This window comes from Lontra canadensis, unplaced genomic scaffold (assembly GCF_010015895.1).
Source record: "Lontra canadensis isolate GAN:19392208 unplaced genomic scaffold, GSC_riverotter_1.0 scaffold160, whole genome shotgun sequence".
NCBI lineage: Eukaryota > Metazoa > Chordata > Mammalia > Carnivora > Mustelidae > Lontra > Lontra canadensis.
In genome coordinates, this window is record NW_022631154.1 from 1,067,021 (window position 1) to 1,080,870 (window position 13,850).

At 66.4% G+C, this 13,850-nt stretch overlaps 2 protein-coding genes across 5 annotated transcripts in view; one reads left to right on the forward strand and one right to left on the reverse strand.

The window, feature by feature from the left end:
* The window catches only part of ZBTB7B (zinc finger and BTB domain containing 7B), a 14,041-nt gene extending 10,430 nt beyond the window's left edge, over window positions 1-3,611 (forward strand). For all 4 annotated transcript variants that reach the window (XM_032844997.1, XM_032844994.1, XM_032844995.1 and 1 more), the window contains 2 exons: window positions 1,125-2,293; window positions 2,551-3,611. In XM_032844997.1, coding sequence (XP_032700888.1) covers window positions 1,131-2,293; window positions 2,551-3,016 — 1,629 coding nt within the window. In that variant the 5' untranslated portion in view covers window positions 1,125-1,130 and the 3' untranslated portion in view covers window positions 3,017-3,611. The remainder of the gene's footprint in view (window positions 1-1,124; window positions 2,294-2,550) is intronic.
* A 1,179-nt stretch (window positions 3,612-4,790) lies between these two features.
* On the reverse strand, window positions 4,791-13,832 carry DCST2 (DC-STAMP domain containing 2). The gene is given in 16 exon segments (XM_032845198.1): window positions 4,791-4,994; window positions 7,421-7,561; window positions 7,643-7,736; window positions 8,075-8,202; window positions 8,519-8,649; window positions 9,316-9,416; window positions 9,540-9,707; window positions 10,410-10,574; window positions 11,055-11,212; window positions 11,352-11,565; window positions 11,988-12,053; window positions 12,270-12,467; window positions 12,711-12,812; window positions 13,018-13,188; window positions 13,332-13,518; window positions 13,520-13,832. Coding segments are annotated over 16 exon segments (2,298 nt in total). The 5' UTR covers window positions 13,601-13,832; the 3' UTR covers window positions 4,791-4,801.
* Window positions 13,833-13,850: the final 18 nt, after the last annotated feature.

Below are 13,850 nucleotides of genomic sequence, written 5' to 3' on the forward strand. Positions count from 1 at the left end.
TCTCCACTTGCTTCAGACCTACCCTCCCAGTGTCAGGCCCGAAGGGCTGAGCTCTTGGGACCTCCGCTCCCACCCGCTCCTTGTACAGCCCCGGAAACACCCAACAGAAGGGACTGTCCCAAGGTCATTCAGCAACCTGGCCGCAAACCCAGGACTCAGGCAGCGCTCCTCACTCCCAGGCCAGGCCCACCTGCCGCCCTCCTGTCCCCCCACCAGCCTCGGGGTGCTGGGGTGCTGCAGTGCCTCCCTTGGAGGGGGGAGCACCTCTGCTAGAAGATAACCCACTGGGCCTGGCGCTCTCCACTCTCCCAAAGGGCCATGGATGGGGAGGGAGAGGTGTGGAGGGAGAGGTGCCGTGGCAGCTGCGGTGGGGAGGGGTGGAACTGGAACTTGGCCTATTGGCAGTGGGGGAGGGGGCGGGGACGATGCTTATCTGTGCGGGGCAGGAAGCACCAGAGCCAGGCCTCGACACCCCAGCAAAGGGTGGCTGCTCCTTGGCCCCCTGGGGGAGGGGAGGATGTGGGGGGAGGGATGCTGGGAGCAGTGTTTCCCTTTTGGCCTGGGGGGGGCAGTGAAATCTAAAAGGGGAGATGAACTTTTAGGGGGTGGGGGGGGGGAGGAGGAGGAGGGTGAAGGTGAAGGTGCTGGGAAGCTGCCTGGCGAGTTTGCAGAGCCTCCGTGGAGCCCTGGACCTTCGTGGGGTCACTTGGGGGAAGTGCCCGGAGCAGACCTTGGTACAGTGCGAATCTTAGCTCTGTCCTTGGCCTCGCTAGTGCCATCAGAGGCTGTCACCCCACTTCTCAGGTGACTGAGCCCCGAGTCCTTCATGAAGCCTGGGCCAGGACCCCAGAGCTCCCTCCAAAGGCAGGGGGAGTGGGGCAGGCGAAGCAGGCGGGGTGGCCAGAGCAGCTGGGAACGGGACTGTGGGCCCGCCGCCTTCTGCCCCTCAGAAGTTGGAAAGTCGCTTCCCCTGTCTGCTCCTTGGGTCCCCTGTCTGTGAGAGGACTGCTTCTCAGTCCAGGGAGGCTTCTGGGTCTGAAGCACTTGGGAGCCGAGCTGGCAGTCTGCGGCACAGGAAGTGCCGGCCGAGCGCCTTTCACCTGCCCCTGTCCTCCACCCCACAGGACAAGATGGGGAGCCCCGAGGACGACCTCATCGGGATCCCATTCCCGGACCACAGCAGTGAGCTCCTGAGCTGCCTCAATGAGCAGCGGCAGCTGGGCCACCTGTGCGACCTCACCATCCGGACACAGGGCCTCGAGTACCGCACCCACCGGGCTGTGCTGGCCGCCTGCAGCCATTACTTCAAGAAGCTCTTCACTGAGGGCGGCGGTGCGGTGGCAGGGGCAGGGGGCGGTGGCGCGGCGGTGGGGGCCGCCGGGGCCGGCGTGTGCGAACTGGACTTCGTGGGGCCCGAGGCCCTGGGTGCCCTGCTGGAGTTCGCCTACACGGCCACGCTGACCACCAGCAGCGCCAACATGCCCGCCGTGCTGCAGGCCGCCCGGCTGCTGGAGATCCCGTGTGTCATCGCAGCCTGCATGGAGATCCTGCAGGGCAGTGGGCTGGAGGCCCCCAGCCCCGACGAGGACGACTGCGAGCGGGCCCGCCAGTACCTGGAGGCCTTCGCCACGGCCACGGCCACGGCCTCCTCGGGAGTTCCCAACGGAGAAGACAGACCGCCCCAGGGGCCCCTCCCGCCCCCGCCCCCGCCCACGCCACGGCCAGTGGCCCGCCGCAGTCGCAAGCCCCGGAAAGCTTTCCTGCAGACCAAGGGGGCCCGGGCAAACCACTTAGTGCCCGAGGCACCCACGGTACCTGCCCACCCCACGACCTATGAGGAGGAGGAGGTGGCGGGGAGCAGAGTGGGCAGCGGCACAGGCAGCGGGCTGGGGGACAGCTACAGCCCTCCAGCGGGGACTGCTTCACCCCCCGAGGGGCCCCTGACTTACGAGCCCTATGAGGGTGATGAGGAAGAAGAGGAGCTGGTGTACCCTTCTGCCTACGGGATGGCGCAGGGAGGGGGACCCCCGCTGTCCCCAGAGGAGCTGGGCTCGGACGAGGACACCATTGACCCCGACCTGATGGCTTACCTGAGTTCGCTGCACCAGGACGCTCTGGCCCCAGGCCTGGATGGCCAGGACAAGCTGGTGCGCAAGCGCCGCTCCCAGATGCCGCAGGAGTGCCCGGTCTGCCACAAGATCATCCACGGGGCCGGCAAGCTGCCGCGCCACATGAGGACCCACACGGGGGAGAAGCCGTTTGCCTGTGAGGTCTGCGGCGTCCGCTTCACCCGGTGAGCACTAGGGGGCCTGGGACCCAGCAGGGGGGTCCCTGCCCAGAACGACTGGGGTGTGGCGGTCCCCAGAGCCACTGGAGACACCCAGATTGGGAGGCCGGGAGAAAGAAAGGTGAGGGAGGTGGGTTTGGCTCAGGACAGCTTTGGGGTTGGAAGCCCTGGAGGGGGTGGTGGCGTTGCTCACCTGCGGGGAGGGGGGGGGCGGGGGGGGGGTGGTCCCGGGCCTGACCGGCACCCCTCCCCTTGCCCACCAGGAACGACAAGCTGAAGATCCACATGCGGAAGCACACGGGAGAGCGCCCCTACTCTTGCCCGCACTGCCCAGCCCGCTTCCTGCACAGCTATGACCTCAAGAACCACATGCACCTGCACACGGGGGACCGGCCCTACGAGTGCCACCTGTGCCACAAGGCTTTCGCCAAGGAGGACCACCTGCAGCGCCACCTCAAGGGCCAGAACTGCCTGGAGGTGCGCACCCGGCGGCGCCGCAAGGACGACGCGCCCCCGCACTACCCGCCCCCCTCCGCCGCCGCCCCGGCCACCGCGGGCCTCGACCTCTCCAATGGCCACTTGGACACCTTCCACCTCTCTCTGGCTCGGTTCTGGGAGCAGTCAGCCCCGCCTGGGCCCCCGGTCTCCACCCTGGGCCCCCCTGATGATGAGGAGGAGGAGGGGGCACCCAGGACGCCTAAGGCTGAAGGTACCATGGAGTCCTCTTAAAGAGGGCCGGTGGCCGTCCCCAGCAGCACGTGGCCGGGGCGCCCATGCCAAGCAGTGGGGGCACGCGGGCTGGACAGGGCTGGGGTTCGGGCGCTGGCCTCCCTGGCTTCAGCAGTCCGCCCCTGTCGCCGCAGAGCCCTCATTCCAGTTCCAAGCTGAGAAGGCTTTGGGGTCGGGGGCTCCCCAGATTGGGGTGAACTCCTAAGGAGTGATCCCCGATAGTACGTCTCCATTTCCAGCTGTTTGTTGTGAACGGTGGGGCCCTGTCTGTCCCCGGCCGCTCCTGGGGAGTAGAAGCAATAATGTATTTCTGATTTGTGGGGTCCCTCTTCGGCTATGCGGGTTTCTAGGGGGTGGGGGGCTTGGGACCAAAGCCTCGCCCCGCCCCCATGCCCCCAGGGGTTTGGCGGATTCCGGGGGTGAAGGACCGCCCCTCCCTCCCCTTCTGAGACCCCCTCCTTCCTGCTTTCTGTTCCCTTTCCCCGGCAGAGAATTATGCAAAGGGGGCGGCGAGGAACGGTGGGTGGGGGGAAGCGAGGTAGAGGCTGGAAAGCCTCGGGGATTGGGCCCGCAGGAAGGAGCCATCCTCGCGCCCCCACCCGCACCTACCCCCCCCACCCCCGCCTACCCCCCCCACCCCCGCCAGGCTCCGAGCGCTGAGTCACGGGGTCCTGAGGAGCAGGGGGCGGGGTGGCCTGAGTGGCTCGCCCGCCCCTGGGGGCAGCGGGAGGGGCCGCTCCGCTCGGCTCTCCGCCCCGGCCCTGCCCTCCCCTCCCGCGTCCCCGGGCAGGGAATGTCTTGTTCCCGCCGCTCCCTCCCCGGGGCCAGAGGGCAGGGCGGGCCGGTGGCTCCCAGCCTCCTCTCCTCCTCCCGCCCAGGTGCGAGCCGGAGCCGCCGCCGGGCCGCCCCTGACTCACGCCGCCCCCAGGCTGGCGCGGCGCGGGCTGCGGGACGGGCTGAGGGGCTGCGGGCTGCGGAGCGCGCGGGCGGGCGCCCCCTGGCGGCCGTTCCCGCGAGCCGCAGGCGCCCGGGCGGGGGTGAGGGCGCCGGCGGGGGAAGGCGCTGGAGGTGGGGGGGGGTCCCTTGCCCGCCGGGGCCCCGCTGGGTCGCGGAGAGTGACCCCCACTGTTCCCTTAGGACGGAGTCCGCCCGGGTCTGTACATAGCCTCTTCTGTCGGTCTCGATGAAATCTAGTTTCAGATTTTTAACTACCCGATTCTGCTGGAGGGGGTGTCCGCCCCCCTCCCTTGCTGGGTGCTGCCCCCCCCCCCCCGTTGCGGCCTGGGCTCTGCCTTGCACTATTTCCCCTCCCTGGCCTGGCGGCCCCTCCCCCTTCCTAAAAGGGGCAGGTTAAGGGGCCCGGTGCTCTCCCTTCCTCCCCTGCACCCTCATGCCCATTTGCACAGCTGCCCAGGTACCCCCAGGAGTGAGGGGGTGTCACAGGGAGGGGGTAGCGGGACCAGTCCCTGTATCTATTTAAAAAGTGATGATGTAATATATTGGGGTTGGGGGAGGTCGGGTTGCCCTGGGCCTCATCTTAGCATTTCAGGTGATGGGGGAGACCTGGGGCCCAGCCCCAGAGAGTGAGGACAATGTGACCTCCCCCCTCCCCCCTTGCGGCTTCTCCACTCAGTGCCTTAGGGGGGGAGGCAATTTCCCCCCCTCCTCTTCCCCTCCTCTTCCCCTGCCCCCACCTCGGGTGTAAACGACAGGAAGAAATAATAATTTAAGACTCACACCTGTGTCTGCCTTTGGTTCCTTCATTTTGGGGGTAGGTGGGAGGGATCAGGGGAGGGAGAAAAGAGACGGAAAGGCCGGGCTTCTGGAGCTGGAGGGGGACTGCTGTGGGGCAGAGGGTTTGGGAGGCCGTCTGTCGAGGAGGGGCAGAGGCAGGGTGGGAACCCTGAAAGACTGGGCATCCGGTAGGAGCTGCTAACTGTGTGTCCTCTGCCGAGGCCCCTTCTCCTCATCCAGGTCACTAGTGAGGAGGGCAAGGGAGTGGCGCAGTCAGGGGTGCCGCTTCCACAGGTGCACTCCTGCCCTGTCCAGACCAGCCTCCGCTGCTCCCACGGTCCCCACAGGATCTCAGCCTGTGGCTCGAGAGCCCCAGTTTTAGGCTGGTGCTGAGGGACCAGTGGGCAATCCCTTGCCCAAGGTCACATGGCCAATAAGGACAGAACCAGTAGTGATCTTGGTGGTACACCTACATGGTCAGGGATCAAGCTTCCCCCATCCCCACCACCCCGCTTTTAAGTTCAGTGAGCCCCCAGGAACCTCTGAAAATAAAGCTTCACTTCCTCCCCAGCCCCTCAGCTTACCGTTCCCCCACCCCGTCCCACCAGCCCGTGCCCACTGCGATTTGTACGCCTCCCAAATGAAGGCTGCTCGTCTTTCTCAAACCTGCTGGTACATGGGATATTGCAGGGGTCCTGCCAGTGGCACCTGCCCCCCGGGGCCACAGCTATCTCCCCAGACATCTGCTGCACCCACCCAGGGGGCCAAGACCAGACCAAGTGCTTATGTGGCCCCCACCCTCCTCCCTGGGGACACCCCCCGCCTCTCTAGCCTTCCAGTCCTTGACCTCATGGCCACAGAGGCCTCTGTCCCTGCTCCTACTGGAACAACCCCCCAACCTTGGCCACCTCTGGATTTATCCCAGAACTTTCCCTGACCATGACCCATTCTGTGTCCCTCCTGCTCTCACACCTCAGTGAGACAGGGACCTTGGACTTCCCTGGGGAGTCAGTCCCTTTTCTACCCCAAGGCCAGTCCTATCACATGCTTCCTGAAGACACCCCCGTTCTCTCCCCAGTGTCCTTCCCCTGATCCACCCAAAAAGAGCCTCCAGCCCTCGGGTCCTGGTCTCGAAGAAAGCCACGTCACCCAGCACCCTGGACTTCAGTCCGGCTGTGCCACGCGGGCGGCGTCTGCGCCTTTGAGGCCCCCGAGCCCGCTGCTGCCCACACTCCCAGGGCAGGAGTTTTTGCCCCCTAGACCCGGCCCTTGCAACCGTCCACTCCCAGCCCCTTCCTGGCTCTCTCAGCAGCGCTCCCTGCCCTCTGAGCCTGCAGGAAACGGCAAGGCTAGCGGCCTGGAGGGCACGGACTCCGCTCAGGGGACGCCGCTCTCCCGAGGCCGCCGCGCCACCTGGCCCGGACCCCGTCCCTCAGGAGCCCTCCTTCACCTCCGAAGGGCCCAGCTCTCCCTCTTCCTGGGCAGCCCCACATCCCTTCGCGCCGGCCCCTCAGCCCGCTCTGCCGCTGTGCGGGGCGCGGACTCCCCGCTCTTCCCCGATGAGCTTCCTTGTTCAACTCCGCAGTGACGTCCGCAGGGACACCGAGCATCTCTGGCTCTGACACCAGGCCGCGCACCGCTTCCTTTCTGGGTCTTCTCTACCTACTGGCCTATGGCCCGTTACAGTCTGCTCTGGCTTGGGCTTGCTCGGGACCACGAGAAATGTCCCCACAGCCACTCCAGTGACCTCTCCGCCACGCCGCCGCCTCGCCCCTGTCTCAGCATGATTATGCTGGGCTCCCACCTGCTCCAGCCTCTCCCCCGCTTGGTTTGTGCCTGAGCCCCTCAGGGTCTGCCCGTTCCCCTTCGCCTCTCCTGTCCTGCCCTCACCCTCCTTCCCCACTGTAATAACTCAAGCCTGGCGCCACAGGCCCAGACCCCAGACCTTTCGTAGCGGCCCCTGGGCGGCCGGCTTCCCTACAGACAGCCCAGAGCTCCCCACCAGAGCCCTCCTCTTTCCCCAGAGCCTGTCCTTCTGCTCAGCCGGCACCACGCCGTCCCAAGAGCCCCCCATCCTCAGCACCTCCGTCCTGAGGCCGCCCTGGCTTCCCACTGCCTTCTCAGCTCGTGTCTTAGAGGACAGCCAGGAATGTACGGGGCCATTTCCTGGGATCTTCCCACGGCCACTAGGGCACTCAGCCAGCTCTCTGCCCCTTGACTTCCCAGCTCATCTCAGCGCCCCCTGACTCAAGTGACAGACAAACACAGCCTCTCAAACATCTCCCATTCTCCAGGCTCCCCCCAGGCTCCTCGCCCCCCATGCTCTTCTCTGCCTCTTGGCCCAGCGGACACCCAGGTTACCCCCGAACCCACTCTTTTTCCACTTTCTCCCTGAAGCCCTCATTAATTCAACCCCATCCCAACCTGGCCGTTCTGTCCCCTGCCTGACCTGGCCTGCTGCTCTCCTGGACAGGGACACCGGCCCACTATCACTCCCCACCGCTCCATAGGCTCGTTCAGGACAAGCTGGACAGGTGCCCCCCCCCCAACTCCGCCACGAGCCCTTCACCTGTCTCCAGCCCTAGCACAGGGCCACGCACCCCAGGAGCCCACCGCACACATGGCAGACGGCTCAGGCCTCCCAGGCCCCAGGTCCTGCTTTCTGCTCACCTGACCTCGGAGCTGGACTCCGAAGCAAGGGTCCTGCCCAGGGCCTCCTGCAGCTGGTGCCGCAGGAAACGCTCCTGCTCGGGGTCCTTCCTCCGAGCGGCGGCCAGCCAGAGCCGGGGGCCCTCCTCGTCACTGGAGTCCCTGCGAAAGTCTCCCATCAGGCGGCAGCTCCCACCGCCCCCAGGGACAGGACTGCAGCCACCGCATCCCCCGGAGACTCACAGCTCCAGGTCCAGGCCCCCCTGCTGGGAGAGGGGCGCTGCACACACGGAGCAGGTGTTGTCCAGGAGGCGGAAGCAGGTGGGGCAGAAGAGACCTGCAAACACCAGGAGGGCAGGAAAGGTGGCTGAGCTAGTCCACCCACCCCGCCACCAAGCTCCCCTCGCCTCCAGCCCTGCGGGGACTGTCCTCACAGAGGGACAAGCCAGGGACCCGCTGCAATGCCACTTGCGAACCAGTGGTTACCACCAACAGAATTAAGGCAAACATGGGGGAAATGAGCTTCTCATGGTTCTCTGTAGACAAGAACATGTGGTCACGAAGGGAGGGGCCCAAAGGGTGAGTTCCAGAAGTCCACAGAGGAAGGACCATAGCCAATTGTCACACACGACCGTGGGGAGTCCCCACAGAGAGAGGTCCATCCCGGGGTCTCACCTCGGCAGCCCGGGGTGCTGCAGGACACAAAGTTCTCCGTGTCCTCGGGGTCGTGGGGCTGCCCACAGCCCAGGCAATAATCCTGGAGTGGCCAGAAGTGGCTGAGCACGGGGCCCAGAAAGGAGCACCTGGGGAGGAGTCCCAGACGCTGACGCGCCAGCCCACTCCATACCCAACACTGCCCTCCAGCTGGGGCAGGCCTCCCCGCAGCCTGACCTCCACCCCCTGTAGCAGCAACCTCTGTGTCCTGCCCGCCTCCTCCCCCCACTGCCCACTGCCCAGAATTCTCATCCCTGTCTCCCTGTTCGCACACGGATCACAGTGAACAGGCACCCTCTGCAGCCAAACCTCGGGGACTCAAGGAGGACAGGGACCCACTGTGACCTCTGGCTCTTTTTCTGTCCCCTCTTGCCCCACTTCTGCAAGGGAGGACAGTGGGCCCACCGCCTGGACAGCTTCTGGAGGACACTTGCGTGGCCCTGGTCAGCCGCCCGCCGTCTCGATGCTCGGTGCACGGTCGCCGGCAGACTCGTTCGGTGGCTCAGAAGTAGGTTGTAGAGGTAGGAGATCCTCTCCTGGTGGAGGGGAGATCGGGGCTGGGATCTGCCTTGATCCCGTCTCATCTACCTGGAATGCCTTCTGCCCCCATCCCCACTCCCTTCCTTTGCCTTCTGTCCACGCCTATGAATCCGTCTAGGCTAGGCTCCGACACCCCTTCCTTTGGGAAGCCCCTGGGCTCCCCTAGGTGGGGTGACCTAGTCTGTCCTCTGGGTGTTCATAGCACTTTCTTTATTCCCGCACAAAAACACTTCTTCCTTGTAATATCTGGTTAAAAGCCCGTCTGGCCTTGAGACCGCGAGCTCCAGGCGGGGTCGGCTTCATCCTGGCACGGGGTGGGGAGGGCTCCGCCGCATGCTCCGGGACTGATTGGCGAGCGAGCGCCCAACCGCTGGGTTTCCACTCACGCCTCAACATGCCAGCGCGGACCCCGGCCGCCATGCCCTTCACCACACTCTGGGGACGACAAACTCCTTCTCAGCCGACGCCCCCCCAAGAGGCACCCCTGCTCTCAGCACCCCTGGGGCCTGGAGACCCGCCGTCCAGGTCATGTGCTTAGCGGGACTTCAGCCAGAGGAGAGAGGACCGGCGCCATCGAGGAGTCGAAGCTCCCCAAAACCAAGACAGACGGCCGCGGGCTCCCAGCGGGCAGGGGGGCGGCGGCCGTGGCCATGGCTGCTCACCTGCTCCCGGGAGGGGTAGTAGGAGGCGCAGATGGCCCGCCGCAGCCTGCTGACGTAGCTGCCGAACAGCGTGACGAAGAAACTCAGGCCGTACAGAATGCCTGGGGGGCAGCAGGGCCAAGAGCCACATCTGCGGGTTGTGGGCCGCCGGCCCCCCCTGCCCTCACGCCCTCTGCCACGCCTGTTCCCTCCCCACCCCGTGCCCTCACGGCCAAGGTCAGTACCGATGACGATGTACCCGGTGGCATCTGGCTCCGAGGGCCTCAGGAGGCAGTGCCGGGACAAGATGCTGATGTTGCTTTGCTGCAAGACGTCGAACGCCGACACCAGGTCCCGGTAAATCCTCCCAGTGTAGCCAGTGCCTTCCACGGTTATGGACACTAACACAGGGCCTGGCACAGCGCACTCTGTGAGGGCCGGTGCCAGGGGGCGGGTGGTGGGACAGGGCGGCTCGCGGCCCCACCCCCCAGCCAGGGGCCTCTGCTGCCCCAGAGCCCCACCAAGCCCTTGGCCCCCAGGAGCCTCTTTGAGAGGCCTCGATGTTCCATGAGTCCGTCCCCTGTCCCCACGATGGCCCAGAAGCGTTCGCTTTCAAGCACTTGCTAATGTGCCGCGTGTCCAGCGGTGGCGGGCGCCAGGCTGAGTGCGCCGGTGACTGTGTTGGGCACTTTCTAACTGCCACCGGCCTCTGTGCACGGGATGAGAGTCATGACACCCTGTGACCCCCGTGTGTTCATCACCACTGCCTGCCGGGCCCTCCCACACAGGGCGTCCTGGGCCCCTTCAAGCGACCCAGGGGCTGCGCCCAGCATCCCAGCTCCGAAGAGACGACTGAAGCTCTGGGGGTTCGGGGACGGCCCAAGTCACCGCCGCAGGGGGCAGGCTCCCCGACTCCAGGTCCTGTGCTTCCCACTACTCTGTCTGGTGGACCCAGGATGCGGAGGCAGGGGTCCCAGGCGGAGAGGAGGGCTGGCGGGGGCAGGATCGGGGCTGATGAGTGACAGTGACCTAGGGACCTCCAGGCAATCCCCGGGACCCAGGAAGCTGGGGGGACGCCGACCAAGGGGACCGCAGCGGGAGGCCCGGGCACTCACTGCGGGCCACGATCTCCCCCTGCAACTGGTACCGGGCCAGGTCGAGTACCCAGAAGACAGCGTAGTCCAGGAAGACCAGGGCCAGCACGAGGAGGAGGTGCCGGGCGAGGCTGAGGATGGCCAGGGTGTAGAACATCTGCTCCCACCCGGACAGGAAGATGGAACCTGCGGGGAGGGCCGTCAGGAGGCACTGCCTAGTCTCCCTGCAGAGTGCGCCCCATTCCGAGCCAGGGCCTGTTTGCCCATCTGGTGTGTAAGCTGGGATGGTCCCCGGACAAGGGTGGGAGGGGCTCTGAGGCTGGAGGAACCCTCCCTCCTGGGCAACCCAGCCCCAGCCCCCCAGGCTTCCTCTCCATATTGGCAGGTTCATACTTCCGGCCTCACCCCCAAAGCCCCCCTTCCCTTAGCTGGCAGCCCCTCCCCACCTACACTTCCCTCTGTCGGGATGTCCAGGGCCCCCGGAAGCTTCCTCTGCCCTTCCCTCTATGTCTGGGTGTCTGGGTGCCGGGAGGCATCCTCCTTCCCCCTTTGGGACCGAGGGCTCCCCAGAGACAGGGCTGTGCACAGAGCCCAGGGTCAGGGCTGGGGTGAAGGGGAGGCCCTGGTGTCCCCCTGGGTCTCGGTCTCCAATCTTGGGGCCCTCACTAGGCTGGATGTAGCGTCTGGCCTCATGGGCGCTGAGGGGCAGCACCGTGGGCAGCCCCGCCTCAGAGCGGATGGCCTCCATGCGTAGGAACCGACTGGTGATGTACACGTTGTCATAACTGACCCAGTTCAAGTAACAGTACCGGTAGAACAGAGCTCTGGCGGGGTAAATGGGAGGCCCCTCAGCTCCCCAGCCCACACCCATCCCACGTCCCTCGACCCCCAGGCTCCAGCCTCCCCGGAGGCCGTGGAGGCGCCCCTCGCAGCCCAAGCCCCCAGCTGGGCTCCCCCCCTCACTGGAGGTAGAGGAGTGAAAGCAGCAGAGGCGTGGTGTAGCCCATCAGGGCCAGGGCCTCTCGGACACGGTGCAGCTTCAGGCTAACGGCTTCATGGAGGTCCAGGGCCACCTGTGACAGGCTCCGAGAGGCGTTGAGGTCCACGGAGAAGTGGTGGGCGGCCGTCACGTTGAACTCGAACTCCTGACGCACCCGGTTAATTAGGTTCCTCACAGCTGGGGCCAGCAGGTGCAGGGGAGCCGGAAGCCAGGAGAGTTAGTGGGGGCAGGGCCTGGCTCAGCTTGCAGACCAGCCGGGATCCCCCCACCCCGAGGAGGAGAGGAGAAGCCCCCGCGGTCCATGCTGTCCCCACCAGGGGCCTGACCCCACGGCCCCTCTCTGTGACCGCCCACCTCAGTGCCCTGCCCTGGGCTGGGAGGACCGGGGAGCGGGGAGCAGGAAGCCCTGGTCCTCTCCCTGCTTGAGCCCAGTGTTGGCTGAGACGCCACCCCAGGCTGGGCCTCCCACTTCCCCGCATCCCTTCCTGGCACCTTTCCTCCCTCCTGCATTCTCACTGGGGACTGGGAGCACGGCTGGCCTGGAGAGGGGAGAGTCCCCAGGAGCAACCCCCCAGCAGGGCTGGGAGGGGGCCACTCACGGGTGCCAAGGGTCTTGCGCAAGAAGGGCTGGATGTACTTGGGGATAACGCAGAACACCTGCACCACTGGGACCCAGAGACCGAGCGTCAGGGGAGGCGGAGGCATGGCTTTCCCGCGTCCGGGTCCTCTGGCCTCTCGCTCTTGCTGCTGACCTCCGCACCGGCTCCAAACCGGCTTCTCCCAGCGCCCCCAGGGCCCCCAGCGGCCCCAGCGTGGGCCCAGCCCAGCCATCGGACGCCCTGCTCACTGGCCCTGCCCCGCAGGCGCTCGCCAGCCCTCACCACTGGCCAGGCCACACAGCGCGAGCTTGAAGGGCATGAGCACGTAGCACAGGTGGTAGGCCCAGGGGACAACGTGCATGCAGCGGTCCTTGGCGTCGTCGAAGACCCGCGCACACTTGAGGTAGGGGTTGCCCAGCTCGGCGTTGCACACGTCGCCGATGTGCAGGAGCCAGTACCACACGTTGCGCAGGACCCTAGCTGGGGACAGCGGCGGGGCTGGTCCCCAGGCCCGGAGCCCCTCGGCCCCTTGGCTGGGACTCGAGGACCCCGGGGCAGCACCCAGAGCGGGACCGCAGTCAGGGGCCTGGCTGTGCCGTATCCGGCGGGGGCCAGTCAGCACCCAGGAGGGGCCCGGGCCGTGACGTGGGCACGGGTGAGGAGACAGGGTGAACTTTGAGCCCCACCCTCTAAAAACCCCCCAGCCATGCTGACTGTGCTGACCCACGTGCTTCACGCCGTCCATGATGGACCGGAAGAACTTGCGGACCCGGTCAGCCACCTCTTTGGCCTTCTGGGCAATGGCTTTAATCTTGTTCAGGGCACCTGGGGGAGGCAGGGGCGGAGGCACTGGGGGGCCGGTTCTGCCCGCTGCAAGGGGGGGGGGGGGTGGGGAGCAGAGTGGAGAGGAGGCTGCCCCCCAGGGTGTGGGGAGATGCAGCGGGCCAGGGAGCCAGGGGGAGGGGTCCAGCAGCCACAGGGGACGGAGCGGGACCACAGAACGCGCAGCCACGGGCCCAGGGGGCCTTACTGACAAGGGGCTGCCTGGCCTGCTCCAACGCCTGGGCGGTCTGGTTCAAGGCCAGCTCGGCCCCGCAGGCCACGGCCTCGCTGGCTTGGGTGAAGTTACGCAGTGTGTTGGCGCAGGGTCCCTGCAGCACCAGCCCGAAGGCCGCCACCAGCAGCAGCGTCCGGCCCTGCCCTGGGGGAGACGGCTCCATGGGCCCAGGGCCCCGGCTTCACGCACGGTCTCTCACAGAAGCCTCCGGAAGATTTACCTTAAACCGCCTCCCCCCCCCCCCTAAAATCCCCCCTGCCCCCCCCCGCCCCCCACCCCGCACTCCCTGGAGAAGGCCTGGGGCAGCAGCAGGAGGACTGTGACCCGGACCTGGCGCGAGAACCCCATGCCCAGGCTGAGGAAGGCAGCCAGAGTGAGGGTGCCCACCAGGCAGCCCCATGGGCCGTGTCCTTCCACTAGCAGCTGCAGGAGCCCATAGGCTGTGGCCAGGGACATGCCCAGGCTAAACCCCCCCCAAGCTGCGGACCACGGCCCGCGCCACGCTTGGCTCCTCCATCCCCAAGGGGAGCACATGGTCCTTCGAGAGTCTGGGCATGACTGCTGAGACCCAATGCCGGCCTGTCTCCAGGAGATGCCCGCCAGGTTCTGTGGCCCTTCCGGGGCCCTGGAATCCCTCGCCACATTCTCAGGTTCTGGAAGCTTGTATTGTGTCTCAGAGAGCCTGACCGGCTCCAGGACTGGAGACGGGGACACAGGTCTCTAATCTTCTTCTCCAAGTCTCAGAGCAGAGTGAGCAGAAGACACAGACCTCACCCCGGCTACGCGGACAGCAAGGGGGATAGAAG